Below are 20,151 nucleotides of genomic sequence, written 5' to 3' on the forward strand. Positions count from 1 at the left end.
TATTCACGTGTGCACAGGTTTGTATGGTCCGTGGACATGGATACACTTCACGTGTAGGCGTATGGCAGTTGTCCTCCCAGTTGGTGATAAACGGCGTCACATTGGTGACGGTCACATGCCTAACGTGGAGATGGAAGGAGTCTGTGTGGAAGGAGTACCGGGGGCAGGGTGTCCTCTGATGGTCAGGATATAATCCCAGAGAGGGAAGCGCCTTGCTCTAGGGGCCCAGTTCTGGTCGGACCCCTGCCTCCCCCGCAGGGCCTCCCCTTTCTTGTTCTGAAAGTCCTACCCAGCACATGGGCAGTCTCACCTTGATGACAATATGCCTGGCGCGGCCTGTCATAGGTGTTTGTGTGACGTATGGTTGTGTGCATGGGTCGGCCTTGCCCTTACATAGGATGAGGAGCACATTTAGCTTTTTTTCTAACTTCAGAGAAAAGGTTCCATAACTCCTTTGCCTTGCACATAATTCAGTGTGTTTGTGTAGCATTTACAAATTGCCCAAGAGCTGCAAGGTTTTGCTGAGGCTCCCCTCAAAGCCTCAGACAGCAGCCTTCTCAGCGCCTTGCAAGGGGCCTGGCATCTAGCACTCGCCCCATCTCCCTGCGGCCCTCTAGTCAGCTGAAGCGATATGCCTCCCTCCAGATTCACGGCAGGCTTTCATCTCTGCGTTGTGTGCACCGACCCAGGCATTTTCCTTGGTATGAACAGAGCTCCCCCCACCCCGGTGCCATCCTCACAAACCCTGCAGGTGCTCACTGCTGAGTCTGTGTAAGATGCGTAGCTGTCCGTGATTCTCCACCAGCCCCACTTTCTCTGCACTAACCTGTTTTCCTGCTAGGAACAGCCCTTTTCCCCTGAACAACCCAAAGACAGGCCCCCGGCCTGGGGAGCCAGGCTTTGTGAGGGGCTGGTGTGTGGCAGGGCCGGTGGCCGGGAGCCGTGACCACTGAGTATGGCCAGCAGAGCAGCCTGGCACCCAGGCCTGCTGGGCTCCCCCAAGTTCCTGCCTGTGTTTTGCTCGAAAAGCCTGCTGACTTGAACCTGAGCTCCCTTTGCCTTCTTTCCCTTTGACAGGCAAGTTCAGAATGTCCACACGGGCCTCGACCTGACCGTGCCCCAGCACCAGGAAGTGCGGGGCAAGATGATGTCAGGCCACGTGGAGTACCAGATCCTGGTGGTAACCCGGCTGGCTGCGTTCAAGTCGGCCAAGCACAGGCCTGAGGATGTCGTCCAGTTCTTGGTGAGCTGGGGAATCTGCCAGGATGCGCCTGAGGTTGCCCGGGATCCAGGGGTCCAGGTGGGCAGACATACCTGCCACCAGGGTTCGAGTAGCATCAGGCACTTCTTCAACACTTGCTCGGGGCCTGGGAGCGCCTGCGCTTGCTGGATAGTGAGGACACACGTAAATCAGACGCTTGCAGTCCATGGAGAGAGACTTGTAAAGAGACAGAATCAGGCGGTAACAGGAGCACACAGGGACTGGAGGAGTGTAGAGAAGGGGCACCTAACCCGCCATAGGGAAAGGGTTCTGTGTTTTAAAGAGTAGGTGGAGCTAAGCGGCAGCAGAAGGGGAGAGGGGTCCCAGGCAGAGGTCACAGCCTTAAGGACAGGCGCGGAGGCTAGAAACAGGTGGTTGTGTGGGGACGGGAGAAGACGAAGGTGAGAGGGACAGAATCTAGGCCACGGAAGGCATGTAGGGAGCCTCGCTTGCCTTGCAGCCAAGGAGGGGTTTTACGTTAGGGAGTGACATGGTCCTGTTTGCCTTTCACTGGCCGGTCTGGCGAGAGAGTGGAGCTGGATTGGAAGGAGCCAGGCGTGGGAGGCAGCTCGGTCACAAGGCTCATACAGTGATACCCTAGGCGAGGCCTGGGCGCAGGCCAGCAGTAGTTGGTATGGAAGAGAGGGAGATGGTTGAAAATATTAATAGTTCCGACGTACCATGCACATAATTTGCTGACTGGTTGCTTCCACTGACTGAAATCATGAGCCCTGGTGGAGGGGCAGGTCTCAGGGGAAGGGTCAAGTGTGAAGTGTCCGCTGATGGGTACACACGAGGATGGAGTGAGGACAAGGTCAGGCAGGATTGGGAGGCATCAGCTTGGAGGTAAATTTGGAAGTCTGGGAGTGGATGAAGTTGCCCAGAAAATGGACATGGAGTGTGGAGGGAAGAGCCGAGGAGGAAACCCCAGAGACATGGCTGCTCAGGACAGTCACGGAGCAGGAGGAGCCTCCTGGAGTCTGAGGGAAGAGAAGGGGGGCCTTGTGGAGCCACAGGACCTGAGGGAGGACTGAGTCACCAGGAGGAGTGGGGAGGATGGGAGGGGTGAGATCACAATCTCGTTCGCATAGTAATTACCTTCGGCTTCCTGTAAAAGTAGAGGCGGGCCACAGGATGGTTGGATAAAGGTTAAACGAGCATGCGTCTGCAGTCCAGACAGGAGCAGCCGGCTGCAGGTTTGCAGAGGCAGAGTTCTAATCTCCCTGCAGCCAAGAATGAAAGGGAAACAGTGGACTACTTCACTCTGGCGACCCCTTAGAAGAGATGCCAGATTGTAAGAGAGAAACACTTCCGGCACACATCTTTCATGAAGGGACGTTCAGCACATCATGTTGAAGTATCCAAAAGAGCATGATGTTTTTCATTCACTCCTTAAACTGACTTTTGGCGAGAACCAAGGAGTCATGCCAGCTGTGCTCGTAGTCCTTGGTCTGCATTGCTCTGCGGGTGGCTTGCAGCGCCTGGTGACTGACTTGACCCAGGGTGCAGCTCAGCACAGCCAAGCTTTCAGGGTCAGGAACAGAAAAGGGAATGTCTGAGATCGATGTCCCTGACGGAGAGGCTGCGTTCTGGGGGCCCTCGAGCAGTGCCCCAGCTGCCTGCTCCATCCTGTACAAAGGGCAGCCTCACGTGCAGGGGTGTGTGTGAGGAAGTCTTTAACACCCCCACGCTTCACACCAGTGCCGTTTTTTCCTAACCAGTAGTACCCGCGCCCGGTGGGGTGTGCATATATGGGTGCATGGGTGAGGGCAAAAAAGAACACATTTACTTCCCGTGGGATGTAGGAATCTCTTTCAAGTTTGATGACTTCGCTTATAAAAAAAAAAAAAAAGAACATTTTGCAGCCTACTCCTTAAAAGGACATACATGTTTTAATATAACAACGAATGTAATTGCTAAGCACAGGTTATCCGGCCTCGGAAAGGCCATGGTATTTGCTTGCAGTTTAGCAGACTCCCCTATCTCGCCGGTGGTGCAGGCATACACAGTGATGTCAGAGGGATAAGGGGCGGTGATACTGTCTGCCGGCGCATTGGGCACCAGTAAACGGGAGTTCCTACCCTCAGCTCGCGGTGCCTCTCCGGTAGCCTCCTCTGGTCCCAGAACCCAGGTCCTGGTGGGTCTGTCGGCCAGGCCTGCGTGGAGCAGTCAGGCCAGCAGGGGGCGCTCGGCCCCCACCTGGCCTGCTCTGCTAGGTGGGGCTTCCGGCATGGAGTTCTCAGGACCACAGGGAGTGGGAGCCAGCATCACTTGCCTGAAGGCGTAGCGCTTCCCTTTCTGTGAGGGCTGTTCTCAGGGAAGCTTTGGAGCCAGTCTCCTGTGTTGACAACTGCAGGCGGCAGCCCCTGTCCCAGACGGTTCCCCATGGGCGATTCCCGAAGTCTCCCAGCGTGCCAGCCACCGGCTGGGCCTCCGGAACCCTCACAAGGGGCGTGCCAGGGCTGCGTGCCCCCACACAGCTGTACAGCAGGATTGCTTGGTGTCTCTTGTGAATGCGCCCAGACGCCCTGCAGCCCATCAGCCACACCAGTGTTTCAGTGTGGCTGCAGGCGTGGCCGTGGCCTGGGAGCAGAAGTGGGAATATGCATTTCTTCGTGCTCGCTGCCACAGAGAAGTTGGGGAGGCAGGCCCAGCATGCCAGGAGAGCACAAAGCAGACCAGGGCCAAGGGAGGATGCCGGGCTTTCGGTGGGGTGTGTGGTACAGAGCGAGTGAGTCTTCCTCGAGTGCCCACCTTGGGTTATACAAACCATGATGGTGGCACCAACCACTGTGCTATGGCTGCTCGCCCACGTGACACTGGGAGCCTCTTGGGGCCGAGACATGCTGGGGTGACCCCATGCAGAGTAAACCTGCGGCAACGGCTTGATACATGAACAAGCAGCCCCTTAGCTGCCTTAGGAGTCCTGGGGAGAGGCTGAGAGGAGGCTCGATGGGAAGCTGGTGCTGCCCAGGGGGACTCAGCCAGCCAGCACCACCGTCTGACGGCCAGCAGGAGCCCTGGCCTGCTTCTCCACGTCCCGGTGTACAGACAGGTCCTGGTGATGGCAGAGGGGCTAAGTTTGCAAAGTCTGGCTCTTTACCACCTGGGCACTGTAAGGACTGACCCACTGCTGATTCATGGGAGAATGGTCCAGAGATCCACGCTGAGAAAGGAAGATGACCTAACAGCCGGCCAGACCGTGAGGTCATCTCGCTAATGCACTGAAGGCCTGGAATGGAAGTGGTGGCCATGGTCTCCTGTGGGCTGGGGTCCCTGTATTAAATGTCTCTACCTGTACCTGTGACAGTGCCCAGAATGCACTGTGATCACATCTTTCCTTTGGGCCAGGAAGACTTTCGTAATTGAGCCTAGCTTTGCCTAGGAAGGTTAGGGAACGGAGCCTGAGGCAGGGATGGGCGGAGGGTCAGGAGGGAGGCACACCCAAGACACACTCCTGTGGCAGCTAATCCTGGGGGAGGGCCCTCTGAATACCTTGGCCCTCGGGACCTCTGGTGGGGATGACGGAGGAACACTCTCCTTTCACTCCTCTCTCAGGAAACTCTGTTTCTCTCATTGTAGGTCTCCAAAAAGTACAGCGAGATTGAGGAGTTTTACCAGAAACTGAGCAGTCATTATCCACTGGCCAGCCTTCCCCCACTCCCCAGAAAGGTCCTGTTCGTTGGAGAGTCTGACATCCGGGAAAGGAGAGCCATGTTCAACGAGATTCTGCACTGCGTCTCCAAGGACGCTGAATTGGCCGGCAGCCCAGAGCTGCTAGAATTCTTAGGTACCTGAGATTCTGTCCCAAATCCCTGAGGTCTCCCCTGGCCCAGGGCTGGGCCGTAACAGGCCCTGGGCCCCAGACGTTCAGGAGCCACTGCCTCTGCTTTGCTCAACGTCTCCCACTCATAACCACTCCACTCTAGGCTACGCTGGTGCCCACTAACCCTCGGAGGGCTGGAGCAGGCACTTAGAGCCCTGGATGTCCCCCATCCACTTAGAACCCTGGCCTGGTCCCAGGGCTCCACAGGGAGCCCTCAAGTCCTGGCCTAGGAACTTGGGTGTGGCGAGGCACCTCCTTGTCCCCTGGCAGCTGCCCTCTTTCTTCTCCCTCCACAGGCACCAGATCCCCGGGGACTGCAGATCTCACCAGCAGAGACCTCTCTGTCCTGGACACAGACAGCCAGGCAGGGGACGATGGGGAGGCTTTCGACTTCTTCCAGCCGCAGGAACGAGTAGAGGGGCCGCTCATCCCCAGCCAGAAAAGCGAGGACGCTGGGCAGTCCTCGGAAGAGGAAGAGGCACTGGACCCGCTGGGCATCATGCGGTAGGTCTCCCATTCTGCGGAGAGCCCCCTTCTAGCTGGTTCCAGGTTCTGGGGCAGCTCCTCCCAACGCCCTGGGAGTCTGAGAAAACCCTGTCTTTCTGGGCCATCGCTCTGTATGGCCTGGTAGGCTCGGGGAACTCTTGTCTGCTTACTCTCCACATGGCCTGTGTCTTTGGGCCTGGGTTCAGGTATCACCTGCCCCTCCCTGGTCACAGGGTGGCCCCCCACTGCCACGCCCTGGCTTTGCACTGAAGCTTAGCAGAGCTGGCCTGCACGCACCCAGCCAATCCAGAGGCCTGGGTTCTCCGTCCAGCTCATCATTGGCAGCCTGTAACTTGCCACACGTGACTGGGGCTCCCTGGGTCGTGTCTCACTGTCTGTAAAACGGGTATTTACCTTGACCCTGCCTCCCCACAGGGTGGTTGTAAGGCTCCCATGAATCACAGGTAGAAGTGACCCCATGAGGTGCCAACGGTGTATGATGCAAGTAGTGAGCCCAGGGTCCCCTGGCCAGTGGAGTGTGTCCCTGTACACGTATGCGCACACACATGCGCACACAAGCAAGCACATGTGCCGTATGCACACACAAGTACCCTGGCTGGAGAAGAGGCAAGCCAGCTGTGGGCTTGGTCCCTTCTTGATGGTGTCCTGTGTCTGCCACCTTCTCCTCCTTCCTTCTCCTTTCCTTGCCCTCTGACTGCCTGCAGGGAGCTGCTCCTGAAAGCACTGCCCACTCTCCACAGGCCTTCCTGTCCTGGTGGGATGTGCGCTGTGGGCACACAGGGTGGGGAGGAGGGCTATGGCATGGCCGTCAGGGCTGCAGGGTGGTTGTGAGACCAGCCTAGAGAGAAAGACGATTCATCCTCAGGGAGGGGCTCAGGGAGACCGGGGACTGGAGCCAGAGGTCCTGTGGCACCTGGCACCCAGGAGTCCGGCCCCTGCCGGCTCTCCATGGCCGGCCTTGTCCTGGAGTGGGGTCAGTGGCCCTGTGAGAGAGCAGCAGCGACGATGGCCGGGTTGTGTCGGGGGACGTTCGTCAAAGCCTCTCCTTCTCAGCCTCGCTCGGCCCGCAGGGCTCTACCGTGGAGGATGGGGCTTGTTTGAACTCACGCTCCCTGCTCTGTTGTTTTGCGTTACCACATGCAGTGCCAAGCTGAGATGGACCTCCGCAGTTTGTGCCAGCCTTTGGCTGAAGCACACGCTTAGCAAAGTGGCTCCTTTTTTGGGTAGGAAAATGCTCTTTAGGGTTGGCAAGGGCTGCCTTGAATTTCCTGTTTGTTTCAGTAGCAGATTCTGGGGGGTTGTGTCAGCTTTCCTTGGACCACCTGCCCCGAGTGCCATCCCTGGCCTGCACTCCAGGGCCCTCGCTCCTGAATCCTAGGAAAGCTTAGCACCTACAGGGATCCCAGAGGCTTAAGATCCTCTGCCAGTTTTTCATCTAGTGACCAATGTGACAATAGTCAGTGCTGTCACCTCATCGGGAATAATAACTAACGTTTCTTGAGAGAGTATTTAGTGCTGCAAACTGATTAGAATTTACGTGAACAAATATTTCCTATTCTACTTCATTTTTTTTTAAGGTCACGATGCACCAAATTGTTTTCAGGTCCACTGCAGGCCTGGCTTGGGGAATGGTGCCCTGGGTCGCTGACTGGCACAGCCTCATTTTGTGACTGAGGGAGCTAAAGTTTGGAATCAAGTAGCTCATCCAAATTCATTCAGGCACAAACCGCAGTCAGGATTTGATGCCACCGGCCGCCTTTTAGCAGTCCAAGAGGAGAACAGGGCCCGAGGATTGACCCCTTTCACAGATGGGGAAATTGAGGACAGAGTTGAGTGGGGACTTGGCCAGAGCCTTGTGTGTGGCAGTCAGGCCTTGAAGTCTGATTTCCCCTGTCCTCTCCCGGGACACCCAGGTAGGCCTGTTGACTCTTTTGCAGTGCCACCCACTCCGTCCCTTGGTAGGGAACATCCTGTACTTTGCAAAGGGTTTATGTTTTGCATGCGGATTTCTCCATTCTGTGCCCTCAGCCTCTGCAGACGCAGCAGCCCTGCTTTCTCAGCGGTGCCCGCACCCCACCCCCAAGCGCTGGTCTGGGCCTGGCTCTGGCGTCGGTCCTCCCTGCGGTGGCCACAGCGGAGCGCTGTTGCTCCGCTGCAGGGCTGCTGGAAGGGTGGGAGCCGGCAGCACAAAGCCGGGTGCGGGGACTGGCCTGGCTCGTCTTTGTCTTCTAAACCTGATTTTGATTAGGGAAAAAGACTAGGAACTACATGATTAGAAAGCACTTGAAGATAGAAAAAGCCCTCGCCCTGCCCGGCCTGACACTTCACTCTACTTAGGGGATTTTTGTGGGTCCCCATCCCAGCGCAACCACGGAGCTGCAGACGTTAGCGCGTGTGCCTTTTTGTACTCTGTTTTTTCACTTAATGCTCTCTCACAGCCGCTTTCCATGCTGGACATAGTTTTCGTATTTAACTTTCTATTTTAGAGACTTCACAGTTCTGAGAAAGACGAAGTTTTACCGAAATAGTTCTGCCTGGTGCTGGAAATACTCTGCTAGAAACATTTTTAATTATAACTTGAATAATATACAATTTGCATATAAAAAATCGTAAACAGTGAAAAGTCCTTTCGTCATGAAAGTATGCTCGTTTGGATATTCGTGTTTTGTTCCCAAAATGGGATTGGGTCCCATGTGCCGTTCCATAATTTGCTTTTGTTGTTGTCGTTTAAGTTTATATGCTTGGTCTTCCCTTCTCAATAAATAGACTAATACATTCTTACTCTGTGCTAGTCCATCAGGTCAGTGTGCTGTGAGCGTCCTTGCCAGGCCCCTGCTTGGGGACATTGTGTTTTCTGTAGGTTTTTGCCATCACAGGCAATGAGAAACTTTCCTGTACAGGGCGGTTCTTCTCTTGAGCTCTCCCCGCAGATACCGGCCCCAGAGCAGGATCCCGGCTGCCGGGGGCCTTGGCTGTGCCCCCTCAGGGAAGGCTTCTTTATGGACTTCGTTCCCGCTGCTGGGAAGGCCTCTGCTTTTTCAGCCCTGCCTACCTGCGGTGCCCACCGCCTCCCGCCTCTTCCCCCAGTGCTCAGAGAACCCTCCGGGCAGGGGGATTCTCACTCAGCTTCCCAAGGGACGGCTGGTTCTGGTACAAACACGCTTTCCTGGAAGGCTGGGCTTGCCACACTCTGCTCAGATGACTGGAACCAGGGCCCTGTGCCATGGCCTTGAGTGGGGAAGCTGGACGTTTCTTTGGAATGCGGAGCTGGGCAGTGCGTCCTCCAGACATCTGAGTGGATGCTGACAGGGGAGGGAGGACAGGGGGGGACGCCAGGACCATAGCCCATGTGAGCAGCCTGCGTCCATGCTCTCACATTGGGCTTGGAGACCGAGTGACTCACCTCACATATGAAATGCCTGGCCGTCTACCTAAGGTCAGAAATCGGGCATCATCCTAGACACGCCCCTTCCGCCCCCGGATCGCATCTTCCCCTCACACAGGGCTGCTCCCCCAGTCCAGGCCCTGGTCATTTCTCCATGGACCATGACCAGAGCTTTCCCTGGGACCGGCTTCCCAGTCGCACCCAAGTCATGCCCCCACAGACCCTCATCGAATGAGGGTCTCAGTTCCTTTGCCCGAGTCACTCCTCCCCACTTCGCCCACCCAGGTCACTGCCCACTTCTGCATCGCCTCCTCTAGGAAGCCCTCCTCTGTGCTCTGGCTATCCTGGAATTAGTGTTCTGTGTGGTAATAATCGGTTTATGTGTCTGACTGATCAGCTATGAGTTTCTGGGGACAGTGGCAGGTCTCAGTCATCTCTGTACCCTCATCACCCACACAGGTTCTTACACATGGGAGGTGCTGGGTCATGGAAGGCACTCAGCGTGAATGGATGAGCTAGCTACTCACAGAACAGCAGCGGGGCGGGGTGGAGAGCCCAGCTGAGGTGACTGAGCGAGCTTTGGAGGAGGCACGATGGAGCAGAGGGCTTTCTACAAGAAATACAGGTCTGTGTCTCAGACTGATGCTGGGAGTCCCTCTCTCTTCACGTTCTTTCCCCTCCTTCCTGGGGGAGAGGGGTTAAATAGAAATAAGTTCAGATAAGAGCTGTACTGTCACCCCGCCTATCCATCTATCTGTTCATCTGTCTGTCCTTTCCCCTTCTTCCTCCCTTTCTACTGCCATTCATCATCCATCCATCCATCTTCCATCCATCCATACATACATACATATATCCATCATCCATCCGTCTATCTATCATCCAACCTTCCATCATTCATCCATCCATCCACCATCCATCCATCCATCGATCCATCCATCCATCCATCCATCTATCTATCCATTCATTCATCATCCATTTTTTCTTATTGATATTTACTGAGTGTCTGCTCTGGACCAGACACACTACTGAGTCCCAGAGACTGAAGTTTGGGGACCAGGACCCTTGGGCTTTTCGCTGTCAAAGCTCCATATTTCCTGCTTGTGTTTTTTTTTGCCCCGGAATTGGTCAGGGAGAGTTGGGGAGATAGAGGATGGCCCAGGGTGGCACGGGGCGGAGCACACAGATGGTGCCTGACGGCATAGTCCCATGTGCTGAAGTTTCATTTTATTTCAATTCAAGACAACAACAGATGACAAACGTCTCCAGGGAGAAAAACAAGAACATTTCATCCAATTTGAGAGGAAAACTCACATAGCAGAAAAGTCAGGCCTAATCTGTGCCCTCAGACCCAGAAGTAGGTATAAGAAGGGACGTTACTAGAACCTCTACATGGCCTCTCCGGAGATAATCATGTTGGTTTACTCGCTTCCTGTGCGCTTCAGATGGTTTCCTTTTCTTGGTGCTTCGTCTGATTTCTGGTCCATGGGAAGCCTCTCACCCGCCCTGCTGCAGGGGCCTGTTTGCTGGGTAGCACACGAGTTTGGGGAAGAGTATTATGCAAGTTTGCTTTCCCCAAGAGCCATTTCAGGGCCTGCTTAGTTTCTGGGTTGTGGACCAGTGGGCAGTGGCTACGGAGTGGCAAGGCCCAGCTCTGCCCTCCTGGGAAGCGGCAGCCCTGGGCCAGGGGCTGTTCGCCCTTCGTTGCCGCAGTCCCTGCCAGACCCAGGAGCAGGGCCAAGTGAAGGGTAATTGAGGGACAGCAGTGGGCAGAGCCCGCAGGCTCCAGGCTGGTCCGGTGGCTCCCAACCCTGACTGATCATCAATTCCACAGGGACTCAAATACAGCTTCCCGGACCCGCCTCTGGGGTTCTGATGCCATTAGATCTTGGCTGGGGCCATCTCCAGCTGGCCTGCCCTGAGAGCCATGGCCTGTCTTTGGAACCTTCTTCCCAGGGGTCACTAGAACTGAAGTGACTCTGCCTAATCAGTGAAATAAAAGAGGGAAACATCTCAGTGAGAGTGGCCACCCCGATTCAAGGTGTGTGAGGAGGCACAGCTGAAGTTTCAGGAAAGCACTTGCTGTTAGGATGGCGTCCACGCTGCTGTCACCATCCCCAGCATCACAGGAAGGGCCTGGAGCTGATGCCAAAGTGGAGGCATGTCCCTGGTGGCCTGTGACGTGAGCCCATCTGGCTGGTGCCTGGAACAGAGACAGAACAGGGATTGGGGTGCACGAGGCTTCCTGGTACAGCCCCTGCCATTGAGTCTCTGTGCTGTCCCTTGCTACCTTCCAAATATGCCACTGTCCCCCAAAGCACAGCAGGATCAAGCCTGTTATCCCACCCTGTCCTGTGTCTCCTGCCTGCTTGTGGGACACTTTGAGGGGGCAGGAGTAGAGGACCGTGAGCATGACTGCCCTCAGTTCTTGTCACAGTGTCACCTTGCCTGCTGTGTGGCCTTGAGAAGACTCCTAGCTTCTCTGAACCACTGTTTATTCAATCTGCCCAATGACAGATCCTGTGGCCAGGGCTTTGGCCCTAATCGCACAGGTGTGCTCTGTCCTGTGACCTTCCCACAGGTAGCTTCTCCCCTTCTCAGCTGGGAGCCTGACATCCTACCAGGCAGCTCAATTCAGACCATGGGAATGGTCGCCTCCGAGAATCTTCCCCTCCAACATGCCAGGCCGTCCTGCTGCTATTTTTATCTGCTGCTGGTTAATCTGTGCCAATGTTTGGGGATAGAACCAGCCCCTCGGCGCAGTTTTGCCACATAGCGTTGCCAGCATGAGCTCAGACGGTGACCTCGGTCCAGTTGAGCTGCCCGCCAGGCAGGCAGGCGGAGCAGAAATCCTCCGTAAAAATTCCAGTAAACATTCTCGTTTGCGGGGGCCTTGAAATGGCTAATTTAGGCATCAGCCCCAGGGCTTCGATCACCTGTTAAACTAAAACCAAGTTTGTTTACTGGCAGGGTGACTTACAGTGACGTGTGCACATCTGCAGTGCTCAGTCCCACGAATGTTCATGTGTGGAGCTGCGTAACCACCACCCGGACCAGGAAATAAAGCCCTCCCACTGCCCAGAAGCCTCCCTCATGCCCTCTCTTGGTTACCCGCAGCGTGTCTGGCCCAGAGCACGACTTGGGCCACCTTAGGGGTGACAGTCGAGTGGGGTTTTGAGTAGCTGAGAGGTTTCTTGAAGGAGGTAGGGTTTGCTCGGTGGCACTGAAGTGCTTTCTAGGTTGATGGAGGTTACACCACTCAACGGATGGGGGAATGTGTGTGGGGAAACACGAAGCATTGACCAGGGCTGCTTTCTGCTCGGGCTGGGCCTGAGGTTTGCAGCTGCAGACTGCACCCACCCCCATTTGCAACTGGCGTGGAGTGATTCTGAGTCTGGGGCCAGAGGTTGCTGAGGTCGGGTGGCCCCTGCAACCTCTGGGAGGAGAGCAGGTTCTCTGACATGTGACCACTCAGGCAGGCCTGAGGCCAGAGTGAAGGGCTGGGAGTCATCTGGCAGTCGGCCGGCCCGTGTAGTCCAGACACCTGTCTGTCCCTCCCTCACATCCCCACAGCAGTGGTTCCCTGGGCACAGGGCTTGGCCAGTCCAGTAGCAGGGTCTCGCCACCTCCAGTGTCCGGTCCTTGGAAAGTTCCTCCTGGACACAAGCTAAAGCCCACCCAGCACTGGTGTGGGTCTGCCCAGGCCACCTGGGCTGACTGGCGGGGCTGTCCAGAAACATCCTCACCTTGAGTTTTGCCTGTGATTCTCCAGCTCCAAGAAGCCCAAGAAACGGCCTGAAGTGGCCGTGAAGCCCAGACCCTTGCCGCGGCTCACCATCTTTGATGAGGAAGTAGACCCCGACGAGGAGCTCTTTGGCCCGGGCAGGAAGCCCCGGGGCCCCGCAGAGGACGTGCCCCACAGGGACCGTAAGTAGAGCCCCAGGGTGTTCCCTTCACTCTTGATGTCCCCTCAGTGACCCGACCAGCCTCTGTGAGCAGCTTTGGACCTGCCACATGTGAGCAGGATGGAAGCCTTCCCCTCCTCCTGTCCCGACGTGAGCCAGACGCAGCATGTGGAGATTTTCTGTGGAGAAATCTAGTCTAACGCCTCCTTCCCCGCAGCCTGGAGCGTTCAGGGGCTGCGTGTTTATTCTCTTCCTCTGGGAGGGGAGGGGAGTCTGCTCTGTTGCTTTGACAAATGTGGATTGATTGGTATCAGCGTGGTCAGACGTGGACCCCAGGCGTGCTGCGACTCTAGAATATGGTTTGTGACAGGAGGTTTTATGTCACCTGCACAGACCCCACTGGGGATTCTTTGCAGAGATGGAAAAGGGCGCAGCCTTAGGACTTCTATACTCGTCCCCGAGTCTCACCTTTCCTCACCCTGCCCAGGTCTTCATCCAACGCTGGGAATTCACGTCACCTATTAATTCCGCCAACACTTGGTGACCACCCATCCAGGGCCAGCAGGCTTTGTGCTGGGCCCCAGAGCATATTGCTGAGAAAGGCGCAACCTGGCCACAAGACCTCTCACAGGAGACAGGACATCTCCTGACAATTACAGGGCCGCCTGAACCTGTAACAGGTCTGACCAGAATGTCGGCGCCTGTGGGGACATGAGGGAAGGCTTCCTGGGGTGGGTGCCCGGTGGGGGCCTCACGCAAGCTGGGTCCTGAAGGGTAGGCACAGTTTGCCTGGCCTGCTGAAGAAGGCTGTTCCAGGTGCAGAGGCTGCGACCCCCTTTCCTCACGGTCAGCACCAAACAGTGGAGACGCGGAGAGGGTGGGGGCAGACCCAGGCTCCTGGAAGGCAGGGGCCGCAGTTGGAACGGTGTCAGCTCACCACTGCACCCCCGCAGGCAGCAGCCCCTGGCCGGTGGTTGGCGCTCAATAAGTGCTTGTTGGAAGTCGGGGATGTAGCTGTGGGGCCTGAGTTAAGAGGTTCTGCCGAATCATAGGTTATAGAGAGCCTGGCACAGTGAGCTAAAGAGGCATTTTCCTCCTAAAAGCAGTAAAAAGACCATGAGGAACGTAAACAGAGTGATGCCATCTGCTGACTGGCCCAGTCCAGAGAGAGGTGGGGGTGGGGCTGGGCAGATAGGCGTGCCGGCCCCAGCGAGCACCTGTCCCTGGCCTCCACCTGGCCCCATTCCTCAGGTTCTCCTGGGCTCTGCCTTGTGCCTTGCTCTCTCCCAGCTGGGCCAGGAGACGGGACCAGGGCGTCTCTACCCTGCACCCCGCAGGCCGCTGAGGGTGGGCCAGGACTTCCTCTCATCACTCTGCTGCTGCCTTCTCCACAGCCCTGAAGTTGTTTGATGATCCTGACCTCGGTGGGGCCGTCCCCCTGGGTGACCCCTTATTGCTGCCAGCTGCCTGTGAGAGTGGAGGGCCCACGCCCCGCCCGGGCCACAGGGAGGCCTCTGAGGAGCTGTTCAGGTACCACCTGTCCCCAGCGGTGCTTTGCCAGCTCTGAGAGTGGCCTGGACAGAGCCAGGGACCTGTCCCAACATGGGATCTTCCCACCAGCCGTGGCCTTGGAGGGAAAGAATCCTGGCCCTGGGAGACCAGGGCCTGTGGGGGGAGCTGGCCAGGAGGCAGCAGCGGGGACTGGATGAGTGGGGGCGGGGTCCAGCCACTCAGAAGTTTCCAGAAAGAGAGAACTGTGTGCATATAAGTCTTTTTCTTTTCCTTTCACACTCATAGTTCAATAGCTTATATAAAGAATAGCTAAATTATATAATTGCAAGAGCAAGTGTAACTGGCATAAACAGGTTTGGGAACGTATGAAACTGACTCTTGGCAGCATGCAGCTCACCCAGAAGGAGCAAAGGGCAGATGTGCTGGACAGTGGCTGGTCCCCAGCAGGGTCCCATCGGTAGGTTTTTCAGAGGAGAAAGTGAGGCTTAATCTGTTCCGTGGAGGACGATTGGCAGAACATGTGCAAAAGCGACGGCCACCACTTAACAGAGCGCTTGCCGTGCATCCCACAGCATATGGGCTCTTCCCATGTGGTCTTATTTCATCCTCACAACAGTCCCCTGGGTGGGTGCTGTTACATCCGTTTTATAGAAAACGGAGTGTGGCACCGGTAAGTGGCCTGAGGCCACACCGCCCAAGTGGTAGAGCAGGATTGGAACCTGGGTCCGCCTACCTGTGTCCTGTCCCCCCAACGGCCGCAGATCCCTCTGAGCATTAGAAGGAGGAGGAGAGGCTGGGAGACACCCCACCCCCACTCCCTCCTCCCCACCCCACAGCGTCTCCCTTGGGGCTTCTGCGGTGCCACGTGCTCAGAGCGTGCTTGGCACTGTGCATCTCTCTCCATCGCATTCTCCGTGCCCCCAGAATGCAGGCCATGCTTGTCGATTTACAGGAAGCTGAGCTATCTGTCTCTTTCCAGGAACAGTTTCAGGGCACCGAAGCGTGCAGTCCCAGGAGGCTGTTGTCTGCACCCTTGTTAGCAGCCACGGGCTATTACACAGCCCTCTAAGTGCCCACCGTGCCTCAGTCACAGGAAAGCTTCTTGTCTGTACATCTCCCCACGGCCCCAGGCATCTGTTCACTCTCCTGTGTCCTCGCCCCCGACATCATGGCAGGCTGGGAGAAGCCAGGATTGTTATCACAGGTTTAGGGGAGAAACTGAGGCACAGGGAAGCGGAGTACAAGCCCTGGCGAGTGGCAGGGCCCAGCAGAGCCTGTCCCACCCAGGGAGCCTCTGCTGTCTCCAGGACTCAGCTTGTCCCAGGGGGCCGGTTCCAGTGGGACCTTCCTGGCTAGTTGATTCTACATCCATAACACTGGCAACTCGCAGATCTGTGTTCTGCAGAGCATCACTTTAGGGGGGTGTTCAAAGGTGTTACTTTCAAAGGGGTTCTATGGCCAGACAGCTGGGGCAGTGCCATTGTTAAGCGGAACTCTGTGCTCGTGAGTGGCCAGGGGCGGAAACACCACGTAGCATTTCAGTGTGTTTGTGGGACCTATTTTAGCCTGGACTCAGAAGCCCAGGTGGAAATAGAGCTTTTGGAAAGGGGTGCCCATGCTGCCACCTGTATCCCAAGTGAGACCGCCTCACCCCCACCTCAGAGCAAATCCAACCTCTGATTAATTCCCTGAGTCAGTGCTTTGTCAAGCAGTGTAAATCCGGAACTCTGACACGGGCTTTTAGCTGCTGGCTTTATTTCCCCAAGGGCCCTTGTCTGAGGATAATTCAGTCCTTCTGAGCTTTTTCTGGGCACCCAGCCTCCAGTGTAGGATGCAGGAGCTGGCACCTGCCCCAGGGTAACTCAGGGCTGCCACATGCAGCAAGCCAGCACCTCTGAGCTAAGGTTGCCAGGAGTAACCTGTCCCTGGGTAGCTCCTCGTAGGATCACCTTGAACCCAAGACAGCCATTAGTGGGTGGGTGGTGGGGTGGATCTAATGGGCATCTGGTCTCCTGGAATTGCATTCTTCTACCAGGAGCTGGCAGCAGGAACTTCCTCAGGCCAAGGGCAGAGGCAGGCTACAGTCTGGCCTTTCTTAACTGCCATTTGGTACCTGGGGCTGGTTCTATGTGACTGTCCCATGGCTGAGGTAGGTCCAGGTCATGAAGGAGTCTTGGAAGGCCCTGGCTAAGCCTGGCTTCAGCCCTCGGTGGGCTCTGTCTAGCGCCCGTGTGGCCTACAGAGGGGCACTGTGGGCAGGCAGACCCCACCCCACAATTCTCAGAGCCCCTCATTTATCCTTCCTCTGTCTGAACTTGGTCTAGATGAGAGCTCAGCTTCTGAAGTCAGACATCCTGGTTTCAACTCAGACACTGCCTCATGCTCACTGTCATCTCAGGCAGGTCCCTCGGCCTCCTGGGACTTGAGCGTCCGCATCTGCAGGGTGGAGATGCGGCCGTGCTCTCCAAACAAGATAATTTGTCTAAAGAGCTTGGCACAGAGCGGGGGCTCCTTATCTGGCAGTTCTTACTGTTATTTCTTGAGGGGTTGAAGGAAAAGTCACCTAAAGAGGCCAGTGTCTCTAGAGTGGGGCCACCTTGCAAAGCAGCCCCTCAGAGGCTGCTGAGGGGCGGGCTCTGCTTCCACAGTTCTGCAGGGTTGCAGGGAAGGGAAACCTGCCCTTCAGTTCCTCCCCTGGGGCAGGTGGTGGAAGGACAGTTTGGGGTTCGGGGTGGCCTTGCTCGTTTTGCAAGAGGTTATGCTCAGAGCACCGCCCTCTGGTTCCCTAGAGTCGAAGAGGACTTGGACCAGATTCTGAACCTGAGGACTGAGACCAAACCCCAGCCCCAGCCTAAGCCCAAGCCGCCAGTGGCAGCTAAGCCAGCGCTACCCAGAAAGCCAGCTGTTCTCCCCAGAGCGGGCCCATCAGAGGCTGTGGCCGGGCAGCAGCAGCAGCAGCAGCAGCAGATCCAAGCCATGGATGAGATGGACATCTTGCAGTACATCCGGGACCATGACATGCCTGGCCAGGCCGCCCCCAGCCTCTTCTGACCCTCCCACCCCTGTGCCGGCCCTGGGCCAGTAGCCCATCTCCTGTGGAGGGGCATGTAGTGAGTGGGGCCTGTGCCCTGCAGGCCAGGACCTCTAGCCCCAAGGGAAGGAGGGTAGAAGCCCAGGTCACAGCACCCCTGTACTACCTTGTTCCTTTCTCTCCAGCCTGGGGGGTCGTGGAACCCTGTAGGGTGCAGAGAGGTCACCGTAGGAATTGGAGCTCACTTGTCTCAGCCACGTGCATGTGGAGGGGAGAGCATGTGGGGTACCTTGCTAACCAGGAGCCCAGCCCCCAGGATAGAATGAGACTGGGGATGCCCAAGGAGGCTCCTTGGGGCAGGGAAACTGTGCCCACCAGCTCTGCCAGCCCAGCACAGGAGAGAAGGTCTGCCAGCCCAAGGTGGGGGTGGCTGGACCAGTCTCTGTGCAGCATGGCTCCTGGGGCCTGTTGGCTCTGGGAGGGTCCCCAAGGACAGGGATGTTGAATGAGTACCTGGGAGGGCCTGGCTGGGTTGGGCGACCCTGAGCTGCCTTTGGTTAGCAGGTGCTTTCCCGTCTGTCCAGTTTAGAGACCTCAGGCCCAGCCCTGCATCTCTGCAGTATGGCTGGCCTGACAAGCCCAGGTCTTCCTTCCTCTCTTCCTTTCCCAGGGAAGGCCTAGCCAGACCGTGGCCCCCTTGGGCCTCTGGCCATATGGCCAGTGTCCACCATTGCAGCTCCGAGCAGAGTGCTCACAGCATCCTGCAGAGCTCTGCCTGGGCCTGCAGCCTCGCGTGTCCCTTCTATTCAGAGTGGGCCTACGCAGAGTGCTCTCTTGCTGCTGCTTCGAAGACCTAGTCTGTCCAGTGGTGCATGCTGCCAGGCGTGCCCTGTTCTCTGGGTCTGGACTTGCTTTCCAGCCTTTCACAGCAGGCGCGAAGGAGCCCTGGGCAGGGCAGGGCCAGTGCCTTACACTTCCCCTGGACCCCGCATGCCTAGCACACAGTCTGGGTCTGGCACGGTGCTCAGGAAATTCTCAGTAAATAATTTTAATGGAGCAAAGAATGTCTTTTTTTAATATATGTATTCTTCATGTTCAGACCTAGTTTTTAATGAAACAACCACTCTTGTTCCTTGGCTTGTCCTGCCTGACAGAGGCATTGGAAAGGGGGTCTGGGACTCGGACCCCAGACCCTTTTCTGAATGGGGCCAACAGCCAACCCTGGGGGAGGCTTCCCTGACCTGGGCTGGGTGCTTGCTGCCAGGACCTGGGCTTGTCAAGACCTGTGCCTAGACCTGCAGGGTGGGTGGGAGCACCCCGTCTGATCTGTCCTGCGTCTCACCCACCCTCGTCAGCTGCTCAGTCCTGAAAAAGCTGCCCCGCCCCCCTTCACCTATACCAGAGTAAGAAGAAATAGGCAGTTCTGGGAGCTGAGAGCTGAGTTCCTCCTCTGCCTTACCAGGCTTCGAGGGCCCCATCTGTCTGGGCCCTGAGCTGCCCCTGGGACAGCCTCAGCCCCAGTGACCAGCACCTGCCACTTCCCGTTCACTGTCAGGCCTTCATGCCCCGCCCCCCCCAGCTCTGTCCCTGTCCCTTGCTGACTGCAGGAAGGAGCAAGTGGTGAGGTGACGGGCCAGCTCTGCCCGGGCTCTCCCACGCGGTGGTGTCCTCTGTGCCCCATGCCAGCTCCCTGCCCCTTCCTTGATGCCTGCCTCCCAACCACCACCTCTCACCCATGTGTGACGTGGGAGCAGAGGGTGCAGCCAGCAGGTGCCCGGTGCCCATGCGGAGATGGCCCCACTGGCAGGGATCACAGGACGGAACCTGCCACTCTGGTGTGGGTTCATCCACTGTGGCTCGGTCTCCTTGGTGGCCTGATGCTCTCCGGGCACCTCAGCGAGGATGTGCGCTTCCCAGATAATGATCCTTGAACTGGGGCTGTTTTCCAGTGCAGGTCTGTGACCTACTGGCAAATTGATGACACCCAGTCATGCAATAAAGCTCATGTCAGTGACTCATTGCAGCATTCATTGGCGGCATTCTTGTCTGTGTTGAGGATGGTGGGGTGGGGGGATTATCTTTAAACAGTGGGCTCAACTAGGGGAGCTGCCCTTTAAGGATCCAGGGTCTTCGGAGGCTCTGCCCGGCCTCCCAGGCTGCTGCTCAGCAGGGTGGGACAAGGGCAAAGGGAGGATTCCACTGTGTAAACTGAGGCAGAGGGGCCAGGGGCCCAGGCCCGGTGGCAGTCGTCGCATCAGTAACTGCTCAGCCAGGACCTGTTTGGGAAGAGGACCCTTCCCTTCTTCACCTGCAGTCTCCTCGGAGTGGGGACTGGCCTCCACACTCCTGGCCGAGCTCAGATTCTGGGATGCTCTTTTGTGCCCGGGGCCCTGAGGTTCTGAGCAGACGGTTCTGCTAGCTGACATCCCTGGGAGGCCCGTGCGGGGGCGGTCGGAGCTGGCCCTGGTCTCCCCGACCACTTGGCTCTGGGTCTGTAGCTAAGCTCAAACTGCGTCCATGGCTCCCGAGGCAAGCTCCTGGGTTGCTCTGAGAAGGACCACTCTACCCGAGCCTGGAGTTTTCACCATAGAAGGGAAAAAAAAGTTTAATTGGGGGCAGCAGCATTTGTTTGTTTTGAAGCCCTTATGAGCCCCATGGACAGGATGTGCCGTCTGTGGCACGGGTCCCACTCCCTTCCAGCATTGTTCCTCTCAGGAAGCCGGGAAC

At 56.9% G+C, this 20,151-nt stretch overlaps 1 protein-coding gene across 2 annotated transcripts in view; it reads left to right on the forward strand.

Annotated features, from left to right (window-relative positions):
* Positions 1 to 19,442, forward strand: part of HS1BP3 (HCLS1 binding protein 3) — a 21,375-nt gene extending 1,933 nt beyond the window's left edge. The window contains exons 2-7 of one of the 2 annotated variants that reach the window (XM_019652288.1): positions 1,078 to 1,300; positions 4,844 to 5,051; positions 5,384 to 5,591; positions 12,749 to 12,903; positions 14,276 to 14,411; positions 17,183 to 19,442. In XM_019652288.1, coding sequence (XP_019507833.1) covers positions 1,078 to 1,300; positions 4,844 to 5,051; positions 5,384 to 5,591; positions 12,749 to 12,903; positions 14,276 to 14,411; positions 17,183 to 17,444 — 1,192 coding nt within the window. In that variant the 3' untranslated portion in view covers positions 17,445 to 19,442. The remainder of the gene's footprint in view (positions 1 to 1,077; positions 1,301 to 4,843; positions 5,052 to 5,383; positions 5,592 to 12,748; positions 12,904 to 14,275; positions 14,412 to 17,182) is intronic. The other variant, XM_019652370.1, reaches the window with a different exon arrangement.
* Positions 19,443 to 20,151: the final 709 nt, after the last annotated feature.

The sequence above is a fragment of the Hipposideros armiger genome, unplaced genomic scaffold (assembly GCF_001890085.2).
Source record: "Hipposideros armiger isolate ML-2016 unplaced genomic scaffold, ASM189008v1 scaffold_0, whole genome shotgun sequence".
NCBI lineage: Eukaryota > Metazoa > Chordata > Mammalia > Chiroptera > Hipposideridae > Hipposideros > Hipposideros armiger.